Genomic DNA, 23,085 nt, shown 5'->3' with positions numbered 1-23,085 from the left:
TGTCCGAGTTGGAGAAATCCAGATTAGCGCAACCTTTTTCTTTAAATGTCAGGATGGGGAGGAGGAGGGAAGGGAGGAGGAGGGAAGCCAGTCTTGATATATAACTTCAGAAATGTCAACTTCTTACAGTGTGAATTGCTCATATTTGCTTTTCACCTTTTGAAGACTAATCCATTGTGTTCTCAGTGGAATTTTCTGTCTTGAATGTGTTGATTAAGGTATCTGTTACAAAGATTAGAAGAATGTAATACTCCTTTAGGTCAGGATGTTTGTTTTGTAACAGATAAAAAACAATTGTCAAAATATTTGCAGAGTTTCCCAACTTGGAGGCAGACCTCCATTGCTGATCTTCATATTAGTCTGTTTAGGGGGAGGAGGGATGTGGAAGAGGACAGGAGCAGTAGGCATGGAGAAGGCTACATAATGCCCTGCCTCTAAATAGGAGAATCCAGGTAATGGGATGCACAACATTTCATCTCTTCACAAAGTTTTAAGGCTGGCCTGTGACCAATAGTGAGGCAAATTTCTTACTATGTGAATACTGTTTTGCTGTATGTTTGTGAATGACCTGTTAAATTCAGTCCAATTCCAATGCATAGGAAGATGTCCAGGTCACAATAATCTACCCCCAAAGTAACCGGTAATAATTGTCTGCAGTAGAGGTAGGAGTCTGGAAAGTGAAGTACTCTCTCAGTGTTAGAGATGATCCTTCTGGTCAAGGTGGAGGCACATGAACAAGACGGTAAGGAAACGCTTGACTTGATATTGCTTGTCCCGTACATGACCTTTGACTAAATAGAATATTTTAGCCTACAGAGCTATGTATCTAATGCCTTTCACCAATGCAAAATTTACATCATGCCTATTTCTGCCCTTAACTGTCCGCTTAGCATTTATCTGGCCCTTAAAATAGGTCTTTTCAAGTTGCTATTAGAATTTTTAAAAGCAGATTCCTGTTTACCGTACTCTTCTTAACTGTCTTCCTGCTTCTTTCGTGATTTTTCATTCATGTCTTTTTTGCTGTCATAGCCCTGCAGCTCTGCTATCTCTTAGTTCTGCACATTAAAATGTAATGGGCATTCTGTGTATGCAAAGCCATAGCATTTTGTCTGTTTAGCTGAGAGAGTATTGAAAACCTTTGTGTTTATATCCATGGCTAAGGAGACTCCAAGCACTAAGGAAATAACTTTGCCACATGAATAAGAAAACAGCAAATCTCTTTAGGAAACTCTCACGTTCATGGACACTAAATAAACTGCCATAAATTCTGGTGTAGATCTCCTCTTTCATTTGCTAGTTAAGACCCTGATTCACCAAATAATTTAAGCATGTGCTTAAAGTTAATCATGTACTGAAGTATTTTCCTGAATCAAGGTGTATGTGCACGGTCCTGAGAAGTGCTGAGCACCATCAGTTCCCATTGACCTGTGAGAAGAATTCTGTGGGCTCAGCAGGCCTTACTATGTGAGGTATCCTCATGCAAGTAGTCCTTTTATGGTTAATGCGATTATTTGTATACATAAAAACTACTTGTGGGGCATCAGGGAGTTATGGTCAAGAAACAACTGTCTGTTGCTATGATTCTTAGGCAGGTTAATTTTTAACTACCAGTCCATCTCAAATTTGCAGCTTGTTCAGGTGACGCTCTTTGTTAAGCTGAATTAGTTGATCTTTCCTAATGAAATGCCATTGCAAAGTCATATTTGATCGTGCTTTCTGTATCCTGTTCTGAAATCACCTTGATGTGTTGGGTAGCAGGCCTGTCAGAGCTCTTTTCTCATTTGATTGAGGGCTTAGCATGTCTTTCATCCTTGAAGTGAAATGGAGCTGATCTCAGCACTCAAGCAGTAACAAAGTGCCATGACAGATTAAGAAACGCTACATATTTACAGAGATTGGAAGCTAATGCAAGTAACCAGACCTTCATTAGTGTCTTGTCAGAGTTGTCAGGGGAAAAAAGAAGAGCTTCTCACAGGAAGCTAACAGCTTAATCTTCTCAATTTATGTTAAAAAAGATAAAAGGATGGGCTTCCTGACACATGTCGGGAGTTATGATCCCAGGTGATGGAAAATGTCATTTTATTCAAGCTGTTTCTCTTTGTACGTTTCCATCTTGCTGGTTGAAGTTGCCTTTTGGATCTGTAGGTGATTGTGTAGGAGTCGAGCGTGACACTGTACCATCTCTGGAGACAGCGCTGATGAATCTACTGCACAACAGAGACATCAGAAAACTCCATTAAAATCTTCTGGAAAGACACATTCTGACTTGCATTAATGAAGTGCTATGATTTGCGAATGCAGCTGTATTAAAAAATGAGATATTGTTATTTAGCTGGGTACTTGTTAATGTCTCCAGGGAGGCTGTTCATAAACTATATGGACTTTCAGAAAAATGAAGATCTTTTTCGGTGCCCTTTTCTTTTGTGAATCAACAATTAACTATGACAAATTAAGGGCTGGTGAGGTACTGCGTCCTTCATTCATACTGTGTTTAATAGAATAGGAAAATATTTAAGCATGGTTGTCAGGTTAGAATTTTAGCTGTGTATGGCCCCTGAGAATAGAGGAGTAACACTGACTGGAGTTACCAGATGGTCTATTACAGATAGTCTTACAAGTTCTGTTTAACAGACTGTGTAGGCAGTTAGATCTTGGGAGAAAATGCTGTGTTTTTATTTATGATACGGTTCTTTTTAGATGCCAAGCATATCACGAATAAAACGTTGTGGGCTCCTTCCCTTCCCCCCCGCCCCCCGTTTCTGAATCTCTCTTACTGGAATAGTTTTTAGGTGCACAGATGCTGCCACACAGGACGAAAATATTATATGGTGACAAAAATATTACTTGATGAATGCCCTGGAATGCAAAGGTTGAGTGGCTGAAGAAAGTTGTAAGCTGCAGTAAACTGAAACCATATGCTTTATGCAGGGTTTTGTTTTCTGAGCAAAGAAAGTTGCATTCCTAAGATAATGCCTCTCATACATGCTTGTTTTGAATTAAAGATCTAAAAATCTTTTTCTTTTTTGTTTTGTTTTATAGAAGCTCCACCAAAGCTGGAAGAAAATCCTGCAGAAGCTTTCACTGACTCATCCCTCTTTGCTCACTGGGGCCAGGACCTCAGTCCTGAAAACAGACGCATTGCCCTTAAACAATTCCAGTATTATGGCTACAATGCTTACTTGAGTGATCGCCTACCATTGGATAGGCCACTACCTGACCTGAGGCCCAATGGGTAAGTGCTTTCAATTGAACTTACTATTAACTATACCCGAAATGCCAATGGTTAGGAGAATTCCCAAGTTCTACAGCAAGCCCACACTTTTTAATTGGAAATGTTATGAAACATTATATCATTACTGTGCTGGTGCATGGGTTACCCAGGCTGAATTGAAGGAGCTTTATGAAATAAGTGTAGGCTGAGATTTTCAAAGGAAGTTAGGTGCCAAACTCCCATTGACAGTCAGTGCCTAACTCCCTTAAATCCCCTTGAAAATCCTAGCTGTGACTTACGCTGCACAGCCGGTCAGTGAGCTCTGTTGTTTAGCCCAATCTATCAGAGAAGAATCTGCTTATTTTTTTGTGTTAACCCGCAGTCCATTCAGAAGCTGTGGTCGATACAGTTGAATGAATCAGAATTACAGTTACTGGAAGTTAGTAGAACCCAGGCAGTGATAGCCCAACAGTGCAAGTACACCTGGAATTGTGCAGAGTGCATGTTGGAATGGTCCACTCAAAGCTGGGGAGTCCAGAGCTGGCTGGTACAGATCAGAAAGCAGACAAGGCTGGCCGGCTCAGGTGGTGCACACAGGCTATGTACTGATTTATTGCATCTCTTGGGTAGCCTCTCTTGGCAGAATTCCTGTGGAACCCCAGGTGGAGTTCAGAATGGCTGTTCTCTGGGGGAGGTACCATGCTGGTTGACTAAGCTGCTCCCATGCTAAGTAACCAGTTGTTTCCTCACCCCCTGTCAGGGTGCATGGGGCCCAGTGGCTGCACAAACATTACTGCTCTGGTAATGCATCTTGGTCCTATTCTGGTGGGACCACCTATAGAGGTGGTAGAGTCAAGTCTCCTTATCCACTCAGTCCTTGGCAGGTCGTCTTACACTAGAAACAAAAGTGCCAAGTTTCTGATGTGAACACTTGTCTACTGGAAACTGGATGGAGAGAAATTGATTTCTCACAATCCACCCAAAGAGATATTACAGTAATCGCTACTGGCTGATACAAACCAGGATTAGGTTTGCACCAGTGATCTAGACATGAACGGCTTTGTCTCATTACCAACTCATTAAGCGATCCAGTTGGCTTCTTATTCAGGTCTTTAAACCACATGTTGCAACAAGTAAAACAAGCAAACAGAAATTGTACCATATACTAGATAAAGTAATAAGTTAAAAAAAAAATGACCCAGAATCAATTAAAAGGTTTGATCACAGCACCACTCCAGAATCTAGATATTACAAATGTCTCTATCTGAGATCTGATACGGTGGCAACATAAAAGATATCAAGCCCTGTGCAATTATATGTGCCTTCTAGTTTTATCCATTAGCAGTATCTTTATGCACAATCTGTTCCTTTTTTAATTGTAAATTAATTTAGAAAAAAATAAATCTTCTAGGACTAACAAGATGTTCTTGCCAGAATAGAAGCACGTTTGTGCTTTTTTTTTCTTATGAAATGATGCTCCTCAAGGATTTCAATTTAATTTTTTAAAACTCTAAATATAAAAAATTAAAAAGTCAGAGAGCATGAATGTTACTATGTCTGAGAGAAAATTATTACTGTGGGGGTTTTTAAAGAAATCCCGGTTACAGGGAATTGTGTTTGTAATTTCCATGGCAGTTTTGATCCTTAGTTAACTCTGCACAGTCAAAATTTAAAATATACTTCTGGATCCATGACTACAAAATAATGAATGGTCTAAAGAAGACAGGATGCATAGATGTTTCTGATCTTTCTCCCAATACAAGAACAACGGAATATTCAATTAAGTGTGGCAAATTCAATACTGGTGAAATGAAATATGTTTTCAGGCAATGTACAAGTAGTTTGTGGAACTTATTGCCACAAGATATAATTGAGGCCAAGAATGTAACAGGATTCCAAAATAGAATTGGACACTTTATATAGATAACAAGAATTTCCAGAGTTATAATAGCCAATATTTATAAGAGACTTCTGGAAGGGATAGAAAGGCTCATAGAAGTGTAGGACTGGAAGGGACCTCGAGAGGTCATCTAGTCCAATCCCCTGCTCTCAAGGCAGGACTAAGTAATAACTAGACAATTCTTGACAGGTACTTGCCTGGCATAAACCAACCCTTAACTATTGTAGGTTCGGAGGGATCTGTCCCTGAAAATGTGTTACCCATAATCACCCACTGCAGCATTTTTTGCACCTTCCTCTAAAGGAGATGATATTGGCCATTGTCAGAGACAAGATGGAGCACTGGTCTGTTCCATTCTATTAGTATTTTCCTGCATAGTTAGCACCATTAAATAAATTAATACATACTATGCAGTGGTATTTACCTTTAGGCCAGTATTTATTCCAGATACTGAGAATGAAAAATACTAGAAATAATGCTGTAAATTTAATTACCATATGTGGCAAGGTTGAATTTTTTTAATGGCATCCCCTGTAGCTGCCTGACAGTATCTAGCATACAATAGATCAAATACCATACACATGTGAAAAATGTCAGTGGCAAGAAAGACCCAAAGCCTTATACATTTTTGAAACAGTAAAAATAATTACTCTTCTCTGGAGAGAAAATATAAATCCACTTTATGTAGTCCAAGCTTGCCTCCATCAGTGTTTTGGCTTCGCTGGTAACCGAAATAACAGCAGACATAAACTGCTGCCTAGGTTTTCTCCTCAAACTATGCTCTTCTTATGTTCTTACAAGTCCTCTCTGTACCAGACCCTAATTTAATCAAGTACTTCAACTCCTTTTATAGCATACTAGTATGACTCTCTGCTCTTTCGTGTAGGGTTTGAACAGTTGTATGTAGGATGTCTTAAGAGAGGAGCCCTACATCCATATTTAGGGTCAGAGAGTCAGCAACTCTGTTGAACATGTTAGGCACATACAATATACATAATTTTGAGAAGCAGTCTTATGTTTTATAGGCTCAGTTTTTGCCTACATTTAAATGTAAAACCACGTATGGCAGTTAGAGGTCTAAGTTGCAATGATTTGGGCTGCAATTAGTTGTGCTCACAAAACCAAGGCCGGATTTTGTGAACCAAAGATGTTTAAACATGGAAAAAATGGGCCAGTCCTGGGGCCCTTATTTCTTTAGGGTAAACTGATCAATTTTAATGGGAAAGAATCATTGTACAAATAAAGTAGAGGATGTAGCAATTGCCATATCTCAAAGTAGGTTTTAAGTGCGACTTATATTGAACCTAGCCATGTGCTCAGCCTCTGTATAGGAGTGAATTTCACCTGTTGAAACTGCTCACTTTCCTTTGGGGTATGCATCTCTTACTATGTGTTTCTAAAGTGGTAGCAGGATGGGACCCCAAGCCTAGTTGAGAACTGTAGGCGCTGTTGTAATACAAATGACAATATTGTGCTAATGTCTATGGAGTATTCAAACGTCCTGAAATGATAACATATTGGAGTAGTTCCCTGCTGTGTATCTCCTTATCTACAGTACTTACCACACTGCATAAGCAATACTGTGGGGATTCTGTCACATCTTTCTCTCCCAGTACTTCCCGATAGTTATTTTCTGCTGCTGGAATATCAGTGATTAGCTGTTTACTTCTCTGCCTCCCACCCCCAGTCCCCATCTGTCAGTCAGCACTGCGTCTATATTTGGCAGAAAATACCACTGGCAACAACTAACTACTAGCTCTAGTGAGCTTGGAACCATTTTGAAGAAAGCAGTGCCAGCCTTACTCTAGGCAGGAATGGGATAACACATTGGGTTAGCTGCAGCTCTGCTGTGCTTATTGTTTTAAGTAGGGCAGGCAGCGCATATGAAGCTTGCTGCATGTAAAACATTGAACAAGAAAGATATTGTTGAAAGTTAGGTTATTAAGGAATCGCAGAGCTGTGCACCAAGTCTTCTTTTGACCAGCTGCAGAATTATGCTTCCACTTTGCTGGTTGGGAACATTTTGTTGTTGTTGTTGCCTGATCCCTGAAGCACATCTGTTAAACAAAGATAACATTCAGTCCTTTTTCTTCTTTGCTTATGGAGGGGTGAGGTGTGGGGAATAGAGGTAAAAGGTGCACAGTAGATCCCCAGTGGAGGAAATGTTCTGCAGAATTTCTTTTACGAGGTATATGTGGAATGAAAGAATAGGCCAATGGGTGACTGCAGTCAGTGAAGCGCTTTCTGCATTGAGAAACACTGTATTTGCATGAAAATCATCGGCAGGACAACTGGAGGGAGGGAAAAAAATGTGGCTTTTCTCTTGTTGCAGGGGTTGCTAAAGGTACAACAGTGTTTGCCTTGTAGTAGGATCACTTCTTTTCCCAGCTGACTGAGTACAGTTTGGCACCCTGGAAGTGTGCAACGGGGATGTTCTCTTCGCTATGCAGGGAAAACGTTTTGGTTGCATATTAAAGACCTGTTTAGAAAACTCAGCTATTCCACATTTATACCACATCGAGGTCCCAGTTCAGTAAGGTAACTGAGCATGGGCCTAACATTAAGCAATAAGTTAAAGCTAGGCATGTGCTTAACAATCATGGTAAATCAGAACCTTAAGGTTTGATCTTGCTCTCATTCAAGTCAGTGGTAAAAGTCTGATTGCTTTGAATGGGAGCAGGATCCAGCCCATAGAAACAATCATAAACCAGGAGCTGATTGAGCAGATGGGATAGCCAAGGAATGAAAATATGGCTGCAGAGAAAAGGGAAACATCCATTAAATTCATGTTTTGTGATGCTTTAGCGCAGGGGAGTCATTTGCTCGTCATCTGCTTATGTAACTGTTCCCAGTGTTGGTCAGCGTTATGGTAGTATGTATTGTCCTGGAGATGACATTGGGAGACTTGAACCTGGGAGCTTCTACCAATTTCATTGGCAAAAAGCAAATGACCTCTGTGTCATCCCAAATTATAAGAGAACAGGAGATGTTACTTCTGAGATAGAAAGCAAGTAATCTCTGTGTGTGTTCTGATCAGTTTTGAAGGGCAGTCTCGTTTAGCATAGGAAGAGGGGGAATACATACAGAACCTCACTTATCCATAGCTGGATAAAGAGTGGTCAGCCCTTAAAGACAAAAATTAAAAAAACAAACAGAAAAGAAATGAAAAATCCAGGCATTGGACTCCGCTCTAGTTTATACTTGAAAACCTAGCAGGTGGTACAGAACTGCCAGTCAGAAGAATGCAACAGTGGTTCAGTTGTGGCTTCGGGTACATTGTCTTTACTGGGAGCTACAGCCATGTGAGATACACTTGTGTGGAGGTACATACATGATGGTCATATATGAATTCCTCACAAGCACTGATGAATTCAACCTCATACCTCATTGTGAAGTAGGCTATTATCCACAGTCTATAGCTAGGGACACTGAGGCACAGAGAAGTGAAATGACTTTCCTAAAGTGTCACAGAGTCAGGGGGAGAATCAGGAATCTCCTGATTTCCAGTTCAGTGCCTCGCCCCTAAAACAATCCTTTCTCTCTAAGTGTATGTCTATGCTGCAATTAGACACTTGCAGCTGGCCCATGCCAGGTGATTCGGGCTGCAGGGTTGTCTAATTGTGGTGTAGACATTCCAGCTTGGGCTGCGCTCTCGGACCTTCCCACCTCTCAGGGTCAGAATCATTGCCCTGACGAGCAATAAAGGTGGGAGAAAGAACATGTATTAGTCCTATTAAAATTTCAAATAAAATATTTTATTAACTTTTTATGGAAAATTTCTAAATGAAAATGTTCATTTTGATTCATTAGAAATTATTTAATATGTGTTTTGAATTTTAAAAAAAGTTTCATTGTTCAAAAACTGAAAAGCTTTCATTTTCAGTTTTTGGATTTTGTGGTCAGCCCCCTTTCTCTCTTTTTCTAACTTTCTTCCCTTTTTTCACATGGGAAAAAGTGGGAGAGGAAGTGGTTTTTCCCTTCTCTCTAACCCAGGGGTGGCCAACCTGAGCCTGAGAAGGAGCCAGAATTTACCAATGTATGTTGCCAAAAAGCCACGGTAATACGTCAGCAGCCCCCCACACCTATTCCTAGCGTCTCCCACCAACCAGCAGCCCCGCCGATCAGCGCCTCCGTCTCCCTCCCGATCAGCTGTTTCGTGGCGTGCAGGAGACTTGGGGGGGGGGCGGGAGAGCGAGGACACGGCGGGCTCAGGGGAGGTGGCAGAGTGGGGACAGAGCCAGGGGTTGAGCAGTGAGCACCCCCCAGCACACTGGAAAGTTGGTGCCAGGGCTCCAGCCCTGGAGTCGGTGCCTACTATGCAAGGAGCCGCATATTAACTTCTGAAGAGTCGCATGTGGCTCCGGAGCCACAGATTGGCCACCCCTGATCTAACCTTTTTCTATTGGCAGAAACCTTGGGGAAAAAAGTAAAAATGTGAGAACGTGGGGGAGAGAACATCTTCTCACTTTTACTTTTTTCCCCCAATTAGAAAAATGTGAATGAATGTGAAACAAATTTTTAAAACATGAGATTAGCATTTTCTCACACTTATAAGAAACTGTTTTCACACTTTTCTAGTTGGAAAAATAAAACAGAGTGAGTGGTTTTCCGTCACTGGTGCAGACTTTTTAACTTTTTAAAAAAAGTTTTAAAGTTGGGGTAAAAATAGAACAAAATAGTCAAAGAGAAATCCATCACTTTCTCAGACTTTTTTCACTGAAAAAGGTTTGAAAGAATTAAGAAAAGGTGAATCTGGGTAAACCCAGTTTGTCTCAGCTTCCCCTTTCTTTTTTTTTTCCCCCCCACTGGAGAAAAAAGGAAAAACTTGAGAAGGGAGTTGAACAAGAGCCCAATTTTTCCCATGTTCAGAAACGGAACTGAGGCAAACAAATGAAAAAGCAATTAAAAACTTAACTACAAATTTTGTTTTGTTTTTGGGTTTAAAATTTCCCATCAAAATTTGAAAAATTTAGTAGAAAATGATATTTTTCCGATGAGAACTTGGGGGTGATTGAAGAAGAGATCTAAGGAATTGTAGCAAAGGTAAAAGACCGAGTGAAAGCTTCAGGAGAGGCAACTGAGTTTTATGCAATTTACAGAATTCTAGAAGGTGAGACGCCAGCTCATAGGACTTTCCACCACTTTCCTCACTTCATCTGCTGCTTATGTGGTGTACAGTGATTCTCTGCCAAGGACGATAGATAAACCTTCCGTTTGTGCTCTGAGCTGTGTTTGCAAAGTCCATTACTATATTTTTTTAGAATGGTTCAATTTTTTTTTTTAAAAATAAACAAATGTAACTTCCGAGCACCTGTAAGAAGCCATTCTGTGGTGTTATTGGAAGGCAAACTAGTAAAGAAATAAATTTTCAGTTTAAAACTTCTGATTTTTATAAACATCAGAGGGAAGGAGTACTCTGTGATAGTAATAAATATTAAAAATTAATCGAAGTTGCTCCTCTGTTAATGAATTAGTCATTACATAGATTGTCATCATCATAGCTTAATGTGTTCTGTTTTGAAGGATTTTTCTATGTTACATTCTCCAGTAGACATTTTAGCTAAGGACGTGCCTGGGAACAATATTTGACCCTCAGACGTCCTTGAAGTGCTACACTCTTTAGAAGAAGCTTGGAAAGCTTTTTTGTTTTTGCCTGTATACCTGTTAGATACTTTCAGTCAGGAACAGATTTAAAAGTCTCCTTATGAACATATAGTGTTAAATATGCAGAGTAAACTCACTAGAGGAGAGGTTAGTGTGCTTTCTTGTTTCTGTGCTTATTACAAAGAGTATTTTGAATATACATCTTCTGCCATGACTGGATGCTCCTTTTTCAATATCTCTATCAAATTCTGTTCTCAAAGCAGCTGTGTCATTATTTGTATGGCGCTAGAGCTAGTCAAGCGTCTTAGCTGACAAATGACACTTTCAGAAACTTTTACCTTACATCAAATTTTCTATGACACTTCACCCACTTGCACCATCAGTGAATGAATTTGTCACTAGTCTTTTACCTACAGTATAACCACACTTCTGAGTTTGGTAGGGATCTGTGGTAGAATGCCAGAAGGCAAGAGATGAAAGGTAGTGCAAACATAATGACAACATGGCAAACTGTGTAAGGTATATATTATTTGTCAAGATACATCAATTGCTTTTCTGGATTCTACAATCTTGGCAAGGTATCATGTATCCAGAGAGAGCTGCCAGTGTCCCAGCTGTTGTATAAGTTCAGGAGAAAACTGAAAATATATTGTAGTTGAAAGCCAAATTCATTGGTAATATAAATGGTGGCAAGAGATTCTTGGTGAAAGATTTCCGGAAAATAAGTGTAAGTGGTATCGTAATACAACTTGCCCCAAACTGGTAGGCAATGAGTTTGCAAAATGGATGTATCTTACTCATTTGGAGGCTTAAAATGGAGTGAGGGCAGCAGGAAAAGCAACTAACTGGAGTGTGGGCCCCAAAATACCAGAGTTATTTCCTGTTGCGAACCTAAGGAATAACTGCAGTGGTTCTAACGGTTGGAAATGTGTTTCAACAGTGACTGCTGCACTCCCACTTACTCCAATTTTTCTGAACACCTTACATCCGACATGGTCCTTACACCAACATTCACATCACAGCTTAGTCTGGCCTGCAGACTTCTGGTGCTGTCATTTTGCTTACACCAGGCCCAAATCTGCATGCTTATGCCAGGCCAGTTTCTTAGCTTAAACCAGGTCTAAATCTGGCCAAGAATCCACTCTGTTTGATAAATCTGTCCCAATATTTTATTATCGGGTACTCTTACTCAAACGGAGAAGCACTTTATTTCACATGTAGTCCGGGTCAAGTCATTGGGACAATTTCCAGTGTAAAGCGCTTCTCAGTGCGAGTAAGAGTATCTCAGTCTGGCCCTCAATGACGAATGAGTTGTTTAAACAGTATTTAGTCATAGAATTTCTGCCTTAGAATTCCTCTGTCTGGTCAAATATTTAGTGTTTATTTTTTTGCTTGAGTATTTCCTTGGTCGTCTTTACTCTACTCCTGCAACTATCCTTCATTCATTTTTTCCCCCTTGTTGTCTCACTGACTGGCTCAGGTCGCCTGCATGCAGACTCTGTTGGTTTCAGCAGTTGGCGGTTTGCACTGGTTCAGTGACCACCTTTATATCATTCCTATTTTTGCTTTAGTTTTTCCTATCTGCCTACCCCATTCCCTGTAGAAATAGTGGCTCCAAAAAATGTTTTTGACTGGCAGCACAGAGTTGCAGTCTTCAAGGTGTTGTATATTCAAGGTGAGTAATGGATTGTACTGCAGGTTGAGTTTATTCAGGTGCATTTTGATTCTTGATCTTGCCCATCATCTCCTTTGACTGAAAGGCGAATTTTTACTTCAACAACAGCAGACAATTTGCTTTTCTTAATACATCTGGTCTCTATGACTGTGTTATGATTCTTTTGCTTGGCATGCATTTATGTTATGAAGTACCAAGAATAGTCCCTGGTGCATAATAAAATGAGGTTAACAATTTTTGTATGAGTTCTATACGTGTTCATGTAGATCAATAAAACTAAGTTTGAGACCATCAACTCCCATATTATTAGCTACTGCCATTGTTTCACTAACAGAAGGGTCTGTTTTTATCTTTTGTGAGAAAGGTTTGACTTTTACATGGGGGGTGGATGAGCGGAAGGAATGTTATGGCTTAGTGTTGTGTGCGAGAGCAGCTTTTATTTAAAAGAATAAGAATCGGTCAGTTACAATTAAATCTATAGCATTAGAAGTTCAAATGTCCAAAAACTAATTATTTTTATTCTCCCCTGAATTTGTATCTAATTATCAGCCACAGTTTCTCTGACTGCTTATCTTTTCTTATTTTAAAATTATTTTAAGCCCTGCTTTTCTAAACTGTGATATCACAAGTGTTGGCCATATTTAATTATACAGTTATGGTATGTGTATACAAATTAGTCACACAAGTAATTGTATACCCATCTTTGTTTATTCACTGTCAAAAATTAGGACCGGACATCAAGTTCTCTAAACCATGTGCTAGCAGAGTTATTCGCATATGACCAAGATTTTTTGTACTTCCCCAGATAGCCCACGAGAACAGGCTATTTGTCAGTAATTCTGACTTAGCTTTGCAGTTCTGGATGATAACCAATTTGAATCTTTCCCAAGATATGAAAACAGTTCTGGTTCAGTCTGTGATTTGCATCAGTTCTTATTTTATCAGAAATCATTCACCCTTCCATTTGGTCGTCATAGAGATTCATCACTTCTGAACAAGGGCATATAGACTTTTTTTTTTTATTTGGGAGGGCTAGAGTTAAAAAGTAATAAAATAATAGCTGTTTAATGTTGCTTCCAGGTATAGTTTTGTGCCATAACTATGTTTGTCCTCTTTTAATCCAGTGAGATAAATGAACTTCTGGTCCAGATGTAGTGTTTCCTTTATTTATGAATGTAATCGCTACATTTTTGGGAGGCCTAAAACCATCCACACCCTTTGGCTCTCTCTCCCTCTCCACCCCGGTGTCTGCACCCATGCTGAATTTTTTCTCAGTACTAATAATATGCCATTTATCATCCTGTAGAAAAGTACTGTTGCTGAGGCAGTGTGATCCAGTGGCTAGAACACAGAACAGGGACACTGATTTTTACTAACAACAAGGAGTCCGGTGGCACCTTAAGGACTAACAGATTTATTTGGGCATAAGCTTTTTTTAACCCACGAAAGCTTATGCCCAAATAAATCTGTTAGACTTTAAGGTGCCTCCGGGCTCCTTGTTGTTTGTGAATACAGACGAACACGGCTGCCCCTCTGATGCTAAGAAAAGGAGTACTAGTGGTACCTTAGAGACTAACCAGTTTAGTCCTCCTTTTCTTTTTGCGAATACAGACTAACACGGCTGCTACTCCGAAACCCTCTGATACTGATTTTACTGTGGCTGAGTGAACTTTATTACCACTATTGTACGTGCCTGGCTGGATAGATTTTCTTTATGTGCAAAGATTCTTAAGAAGAATCATCATGTATCCTCTACAAGAGTTGTGCTGGAAATAGAATGTTAGAAATTTCTGTAAATTTCTGATAACCATGGCAACAGTTAGATTAGCTTTACAGTAACTACTAAGAGTTTGTCTACAGTGCAATTAAAAACCCGCAGCTGGCTTGTGTCAGCTGACTCGGACTTGTGGGGCTTGGGCTGCAAGGTTGTTTAATTGTAAATGTAGACACCTGGGCTCGGGGACCCTATGATGTGGAGGGTCCCAGAGCTCAGGCTGCAGCCCAAGTTCGGAAGTCTACACTGCAATTAATCAGCCCCTCAGCCCAATCCACGCGAGCCTGAATCTGGTGGCACAGGTGAGCTGGAAGTGTCTAACTGCAGTGTAGACATAGCCTCTATACTCAAGTCTGCCCCTGTGAGAAGGGTTACTGGTGTTAGCTCCACTTTCCAAATAGGGAATGTGGGCCATAGGCATGTTAAGTATCTTGCCCAAGGCCACGTAAGTCAGAGAGACAGAATTAGCATTAGAATTCAGAAGTTCATACTTGCTGTGTTGTGATCACCCTGTTCTTAGAGCTTATTGGTCCCAAGGTTTTGAGCATGTCATACCCTCCCATACATATGCTCCTCAGTGTACATTTTAACCATCCCCACGCCTTTTACTTGGTGGTTCATAGCTTGAATTATGCTGTGTTTCTTACTGAATAAAATTCCCCAAAGAATAGGATAGTGATAGATGTGCAAGTGTATAAATGCCTTGTTTCCTGGATATTTAGGTCCAAATCCAGTTTGTAAGTGAAATAAATAGGTCATTCTTTCTCTCGCTTTCTCTCGGACATGAATGCCCAATGTAAACAATATAGAAGGGAAACGTATTTTCTTAGGGGCCTTGAACATTAAAAAAGGGAAGTGGATTCCTTCTGGAAGTGAAAACCACTCATGGGCCTGAATGGAAAAAAAAAATCATGAACTCCTTTTAAGATGCCAGAATACATCAATGATGGGAAAAGAATTAATGCAAAAGGGACTGGAGGGATTAGAAACAATTGTGGCCAGATTCTCCGTTCCCTGCATGCTCTCTAGTCACTTACTAGCACAAAATGAATGTAAAATGCTACTGAGTCACTATGGCAGTCAGTTTGCATGTACTTTACATTGATATAAATGACTGTCCAAGGTGCTAGGCAATGGAGGATCAGCCCCAGTGAGATTAATTTGAAAAAGTGTAAACAAATATAGCCAGGAAAAAAATAAGTCCCAACTCTCTATCTCTTACGGGAGAGAGAGAAAAGGGGGAAGCAGGAATTCAGTTTGGAGATTCTGGTCTGTATGAGTTTATGAAAGGGCTGCAACTTTTTTTTTTTTTTTTAAATTTTGCTGGTTTAACGGATGAACTAACTGTAGTCTTCAGCAAAGCTGTATTTTCAGTGAGTTTCACAAAACGGCAATAAGTCTTCATCCAACTGGCATTGGAGAGAGAAAGTCACTATTGCGTCTGATTAAGGCTTTATTTTTAAACTTGTTGTTTTCAGCACTTGTTCATTGGCTTTGAAAATATTCTTCACCAAATCAAACTGTTCTTTTTTTGTCTGTTAAGCAAAGTCTTTTGCTATATTTTGTTGGTGCTGTTTCTTCTTCATTTCTCTTTCTGTGCTACAGTATCGCTGGTAATTGACTCCCACAGCTACACAGCAGAAAGAAAGAATCACTGTCGCTTTTGGCTTGTTATGCCATGATGATGTGTTTGTACATCTCTGTCTATATGTTGGAGACACTGACATAGTAGATAAAACAAAAGCATCTTCCTCGGCTGACGCTGATAATTATTTTAGTGTGTGTTGGACTGTTTACAGTGTACTTCATTTGGAGCCTAATTTTCAAACAGACCAATTTCCACTCTGTTACATCAATGAAATAGATGCACTCCGGGTATACATTGGTGAAACTGAGATCAGAATCTGGTCAGCAAATTTCCGTCTGATTTCTTTTTCTTTTTTTTTTTTTGTTGTTGTTGTTACTGAGCGGGCTGCAAACTCCAGTGAGCACTACATTTTTGTCCTAGAGTAAGCTTACACGTGTCTGGGTGGTGGTGGAGGGTGTATGTAGTGAGGGCTTTGTAGGTGTGTCTCCTCCCCAATATCACACACTAGTCCCTGTTCCCACCATTTGCTCTGCAGCATCAGCACTGGGAGCCCTGCCAGGAGTCCCCTTGGCTGGGAGTTTCAGGCCCCTGCCAGCTGTTCCCAGAAAGGGCGTAGGCCACAGTTCCCTCCCTGGCTGCCTCCCCGCAGCAGCGACCGCTGAGTCACTGGGGTGGGGGTGCACAGTACTTTGGCCCCATCAGGACTGGGTGAGCATGTCTCTGAGACCGGAAGCGCTTTCGTTCCCCTCACAGCAAGGAGGTTGGAGTCACACATGCCCTGACCTTGGCCGAGCAGTGAGCACAGCAGGTTCTTAAAGGACCACATGATGGCCCTGCTGGGGCATCACAGAGGAGAAGTGAATAACCTGGTTTCTGACCTGTGCATATGCTCAAGATTGCTCTGCAGCCACACAGTTTACAGGGAACATCGCTGCTCAGTAGCCTCTAAATATGTCTATGCAATTTTGTGCATGTGGTTCTGTGGAGTCTGTTGTTTGTATACACTCTTAATCGTGTGTATAGAATTGCACATTCAATTGAGTATGCGCGCGCGTGTGTGTGGAATTACATATACTTAGAGATCCAGTCCTGCAAGGAGCTGAGTGCTTATGAGGTGGTGTACGTAATACCAGCTGAAACCAATGGTAATTACAGGTACTTGGCACCTGAAAGGATCAGGCATGTAATAAGATGTTGAGCTGATCCCTTGCTAAAAAGGTGACCAGTGATTTTCAAAGTACAGTGAAATTCTGTTGTAAGGATCAGTGTGACTAAAATTGTCGGAGTCATTTCCTCAGAAAGATCATGGTATATAGCATCATAAAACAGTCCTCTTCCCAAATCAGAAGCTCATGGAAGCAAATTATTAAGCTTTGGAGAATAGAGCAACTACCAAGCATTCAGTGACGAGGTAGTTAGTCAAGTGGTACCGTAATTGATTATAAGTGGCACTCCACATTTGTGTGTTTTTTTTTTTTTTATCTGCAGTGCAGTGATGCTCAAAAAGGTGTGACATTCTTTCAGGCCTTTTGGAAATATCAAAGAAAATAAAAGAATACATTTCAATTTGATCCTTGCAACTGAAAGTCCTGTTATGAGTAGAAGGAAGGGGCAGACACATCAGCAGAAATAGGAGCTGGCTTATGGAAAGTAGGATTTGATCTGTAGCCAAAGGATCACACTGCAAGGAGAGATCAGTCAATCTAAATACCACCGTAACTGCTACTTTCTTGTACTGATGCATAAGAACTAATGGTGGTGGATGCTGTGTGAACTTGTTTTTGGTGTGACTATTAGAGATGGGTGAACCAATTTGCTTAAAATTAAAACTGAGCCTCTTCTGGACCTGGAAATATTTTTAGTTAGTTTTATAAAAACATATTTTTCATTTTTGCCTGCTTGTGAGATTTCTTTTTGTCATGGGGCGAGGGGAGAAATATTAAAATACCAAGAGAATCTCTGTTCTTCTATGATTTCCAGCCAGATTTAGTTTCAAGAGGTCGAGAGAATCATCTGAAGTTTAGGTCACAGGCAGTTTTGGGAAATCTCCCACCAGCGATCACAATATAGACGCAGCTATAATGATCTCAGAAACTTACAGCAGTTTACATTTATTGTATTTTATTTTCAGGTGCAGAAACCTCACATTTCCCAACAGCCTTCCTGAGGTCAGCATTGTTTTCATATTTGTTAACGAAGCCCTCTCAGTGATTCTGCGCTCCATTCATTCTGCTATTGACCGGACTCCTCATCACCTGCTCAAAGAAATTATCTTAGTGGATGATAACAGTAATAATGGTAAGGGCTCTCTTTGAAACACAGTTTTTTCATACAGACTGGATTGTGTATGACTATAAAAAAAAAAATTCCCTTAAATTTTGTATCATAGACGTCCTGTTAGAATTTCAGATGGTGTGTTTGAGAAATGCCGGAGTATTTCTCTATTTCCACCTCCCCCCCCGCCCCCCCAGCCGTAGACCCTTCTCCTGGGACAAGTTTTGCCTTCAGATGTGCACAACTACTTGACACTGAAGTCAGTGAGAACAGAGGCGGAGAACAGAACATCATTCCCTAAGTTTAATGTGCTCAGTAGATCCCTGTTAGTTAGAACAATAGGGATGGGAGACATTGGAAAGGATTTGAATGTTTCGTTGCACTCTGCTCTGCTCCCAGGCATCCTCTTAGTCTCTGGGCCCAGAAGCCTGCTCTCTTTTCGCTCCCTGTGCCTCTCTAGTTTTCAGTTGCATACTCTGTCTCTTTTTCTTCCTATGCCTCTGTCTCTGTTCCTTGGCTGCTCTCCACCAGGTTGCTAACTCTTTGTTCCTCATGACTGCGCATAGTCTCTCACTACCAATCCCAATTTCATTGTTTGCTGCTCACCTGGTTCATGTCTGCACGTGGACTTTCCAACCCTCAGGCTGAGGAGCAGGCCAGTTAATTTCCGACATGCTTAGTGCTTTCCTCAGATGATTTTCAGTGGGGCCATGCTGGGCGTTACTTACACGTTTTCATCCTCTGGAACCATCGCAGATGAAATTTTAAATGAGCAGCCCGTGGGACATTTAACTTTCTGAAAGGTTGGGCTCTGCTGGGAGTTAATTTCAAACTCATAAAATTTAAGTGGGATCAAAATGCATCCTGCTGAAGGGGAATGCCAAATGAAGGGCTTCTGTTCCATTCCGAGCTTAATTACAGCTGTTACATGACTCCCTGTTCCTGCACATTGGGACCCACTACTGAATCGCTGATGTGCTTTGGATTTGTATAGAACAAAGACACAGTAGCAGGCAAAGTAAATAAGCTCCTCTCCCAAGGCTGAAACTCTCCTTCTTTTTCTCTTCCTTTTATTCTGTCTGTCAAGAAAAAACTCAAATCCCAGCTCCAAAAAGACATGCACATAAAACAACTGGATTTATGCTGTTAGCACCATGGCTGTACAAGGGTGTTTTAAGTCTGATTCCAGCCCCTGTGAATAACGCTGCATTTAGGGTAAACCATGCCTGACCTAGCTTTTCTTAAAACACCTACTCATGGATCAGAGTGGGCGAGATGTATGCAGAATTTATGCGATGGTGTTCTTGGTTTAGGGCATGATGTGGGATGCAGCAGTGCAATGGAGTGATCAAAAATCACATATAATGAAAAAGCAAACTATGAGAGAACTAAATAAAAGTTTAGTGATCCAGAAACCACTCGTGAACTGGTATATGCTTTTTGGCTTGTTTATGAATTTCATTATGTGGAGCTTGGATGTTGCCTGTCACGTGGCTGTATTGAGACATTTCCACCAGTCTGTAACTTTTTTTCTTTTTACTTCCTGCTGTTGTTGGCCATTTGTTTGCGGGGGGTGGGGGGGAGGGTGGGTCTGAATTGAGGATAAGCAATAATGTTGAATGCAGCTTATATCAGTAGACTTGAATTATGAAACATCGTTATAGAAATTCCGCACTGCATCTTTCCTGTAAGGCTTAATAATATGATGCCCAAAGTACATGGGAGAATTTGTGGGTTTGGTGGTAGTGCTGTAACACAAGAGGTCTGGATTCAAAAGTACTCTGGGATCATCCGTTCCAAAGCCTGGAAGACCAAAGGCAGGTCGTGGAGGAAGTTAAGCATTTGGGTTTAGGAGGCTAATTAGGGCTTGATCCCAATCCTGTTGAAGTCGATTACAAAGCTCCTATGGACATCAAATTGGGACTAATATCAGGCCCTTCCTACATGAATGTTTCATAACAGCTCATCATAACGGTTGCATAGGAAGGGACCCCTTCCACTCCTTTGTTTGGAAACTATTGCTGTCTATTATATGGGGTTGTCTAGAGGGAGGTAGTTTTGATTAAATGAGAAGAAGATTATCCCCTAGGAAATCGCTGGACCCCTTAAGCACTAAGTCTTCTAGGAAGACCCCATTCACCCAGTCCGTTTTAGCACTGATTATGTACTATGTTATGTTTGGTTTGTGTCTTTATTAGTTTATAAACAGTCCTAAGGACAGGGATCATATTTCCTTACTATATGTTGGAGGTGGCCCCGACCTGCAAATCTGAATCCAGATCAGACTCAGAACATTCCCAATTTGGAGATTTTTGGATTCAAGAAACTCAGCTGTATAGATTTGCCCAGTGCTGTGGCCCTCCAGTACATAATAATAGCAGTGGTTTTGGTACCACTCCACCATTGTTGCCAGTAAAAGAGAAATATTTGACTCTTCTATTCAAGTTTCTATGGTGCTGGAAACAAAGGTAATAAAATATGGACAGTCATTTGTCAGACTTTGATAAATCCCATGCGGATTACATCTGTTTGGGAGCACTGTCGGTATGTCTCTGTAGAGCGAAGGGGAACCCTATAAAACAGGCTAATTTGCAGCAGTGACTCCTAAAGAAAATCTGCCCCAGTGGCTTCTGATTGGGCTCTTGTTCCAAACTCCGTGTTCCACTGTGATACTCTTCCCAGGACTCCCAGAATGATAAGCCAACATGTTACCATTTTACCTCCGCAAGGGAGAGCTGTGCTGAGGCATAAACTGTGTTGGCTCCCTGCCACACCAATCTGTGTACCTCACCAGCGAACTCCTCAAGACTCTGCCAGTATCAACCGTCCTTGCAATCAGTGAACCCCAATTTGAGTTCCACAGAGACTGCACTCTGCAGTATCCAGTCCCTCTCACTGGACACTCAGTAGAAGTTACGTTCGCTTCCTCCAAAGAGACCATTCACACACCATCCTGACAGGTTAGCTGAGGACTCATTCTTTACCAGTGGTTCTCAAACTTTTTGTATTGGTAACCCCGTTCACACAGTAACCTTCTGAACATGACCCCCTTTCTTATAGATTAAAAACGGGGGTGGGGGTTAATTTAACGGGGCTCAGGCTGTCAGCCCTGCACCTGGCAGAGCTGAGGCTGTCAGTCCCACCAGGCCCAGGGCTGACAGCTCGTGACCCCCAGTTTAAGAAACCCTGCTCTTTACTTTAATGTAACAACACTGAAATGGTTTATAAGAAAAACGTTTTACTGTTAAAGAGCAGAGATTTAAGTGATACTAAGTAAGAGGAAAAGAGACAATACAGTTACAAACAAAACAAAAATAACAATTTTTAATGCCTAAAACATAATTCTAGTAAGCTATGTCTTTTCCTGAACAGTGTTCTCACTTACATCAAGCTAACAGCATCTCCAGCCCTTCCTGGTAGGAGGAGCCAACGTTTACAGAATCAGAGGGTGCTGTCCCCTTTGTTCCCTAACTGATGGATAACTAACAGGGTTCACTTTCAAAAGTTTTCTGAACTATAAAATGGAAGAAATGTACTCTTTGAAAAATAAACCCAGACCAAGTTTCTCTCCACTGCTGCTCGTTCTTCGGAGTACCAGTGCCAACCCCCTTTTTCATCCTCTGGTTAACTTGCTTTCTTGATTGACTTGGTTGCTTTGTTTTCCTTAGATCCAAATGTACAGTAAAACCTGCCAGTTGTGACCACTCATGGGAGCAAAAGTGGTCACTTGTAAGAGATGGTCTCTCTCCAAAGGTTTGCACACCAGAGAGCGATGATGTTCCGTGACGTCTGCAAGTAGTCACTTGTGACAGGTGGTCTCTCAGGCAGGTTTTACTCTACTTCCATTGTCTCTGTCTCTGGCCTCACCTTGCTCAATTTACATCGGATACGCATGTAAACAGGAAAAACAACTTTGCTGTGTCTCTGACAAACTAGTCTATGACAAACTTGTTTATTTGTTCTACTTAGGTGCTTGTTTTGGTCTGAACACATTTGAGAAACATATTTCCAACACACACACATAATTCTTTACCTACTAACCGTACATACATCACCCAGTAATATTAATGACCAGAAGAGGGTCATCAGCTTTCATAAGCCCTTCCTTGATACACTTTTATAGTATAATAATAATGTATGCAATCAACTGATTCAATTGTTTATTCTTTGGGTTTCTGATCCCCCTGTTCTATTCCTGGGGCATCTGGACCCTGCTTGTCATACCCACCTCTTCAGCATCCACTTGTTGCTTCTTGGAACAGTCGCCAGAGAGGGGGAAGTAGACCAGGAGGGAAAGTAAAAGACTGAGAACTGAAGTATAGCAGAATCTGATGGGGAGCTGTGAGTAGAACACAGGGCATCGCCAGATCACTCAGCTCATCTGCTGCAAGATCCGGCCATTGCTGGTTGTTGAGGGAGCTAAGGCCGGGTGTACTGCCTGAAAGGACTTCATGGAAAATGCTACGGATCAAAAGAGGAGACACTCTTACAAGGGGAAACAGGTTGGCTGGTCTCACTCTCCTCTGAAATGCATTCTCCCCAGACAGGAGAATGGAGACTGTGAGTAGATGTGGCTGACATGGCTTAGAGTAGGTGTCTCCCTTACAGAGAGCCCCATTGGCTCCTGGAAAATCTTCAACCCATGCTGCTTTTTTTCACCTGACCTTTTGCTCCATCTCTAGAGTCCGTTGTCTGCAGCATGGGGCCCTGTTGTCCACAAGCTGGCTAGAATTCTCTGTACTTCAGACCAGATCTTGCTTTCTAACCCATAATGTATGCTGAGTGTTTGGGCATGGGGATCCATTCAGTGGATGTGTATAAGAACGGTTGAATTATGGGATTGTGCGTTATTAGTTTAATTTAGTTACATTTTATTTCCAATTTTCTTTGTTAGTTTACATCAGCTGTTCAGGGTGGGCTTCCCAGCTTTTGTCATTTAGTGTCTACTTGTGCTTGTGTTACTGGGAGATTGTGAGCCAGTATTCTGCCAGTAAGATAAGTGAGTTATTCTGGATTCCGCTGCAAAGTTTCCTGGGGAGACAAGAACCTGCAATTGTGG

The 23,085-nt window shown here is 41.1% G+C and overlaps 1 protein-coding gene across 6 annotated transcripts in view; it reads left to right on the top strand.

Annotated features, from left to right (window-relative positions):
• GALNT18 (polypeptide N-acetylgalactosaminyltransferase 18) overlaps window positions 1-23,085 on the top strand; it is a 387,970-nt gene that overhangs the window by 175,157 nt on the left and 189,728 nt on the right. For all 6 annotated transcript variants that reach the window (XM_048854232.2, XM_048854233.2, XM_048854234.2 and 3 more), the window contains exons 2-3: window positions 3,040-3,232; window positions 17,884-18,050. In XM_048854232.2, the coding sequence (XP_048710189.1) occupies window positions 3,040-3,232; window positions 17,884-18,050 (360 nt within the window). The remainder of the gene's footprint in view (window positions 1-3,039; window positions 3,233-17,883; window positions 18,051-23,085) is intronic.

The sequence above is a fragment of the Caretta caretta genome, chromosome 6 (assembly GCF_965140235.1).
Source record: "Caretta caretta isolate rCarCar2 chromosome 6, rCarCar1.hap1, whole genome shotgun sequence".
NCBI classification, from domain to species: domain Eukaryota; kingdom Metazoa; phylum Chordata; order Testudines; family Cheloniidae; genus Caretta; species Caretta caretta.
Note: the sequence above shows the minus strand (reverse complement) of the source record. Positions and strands in the feature narration are given on the sequence as shown.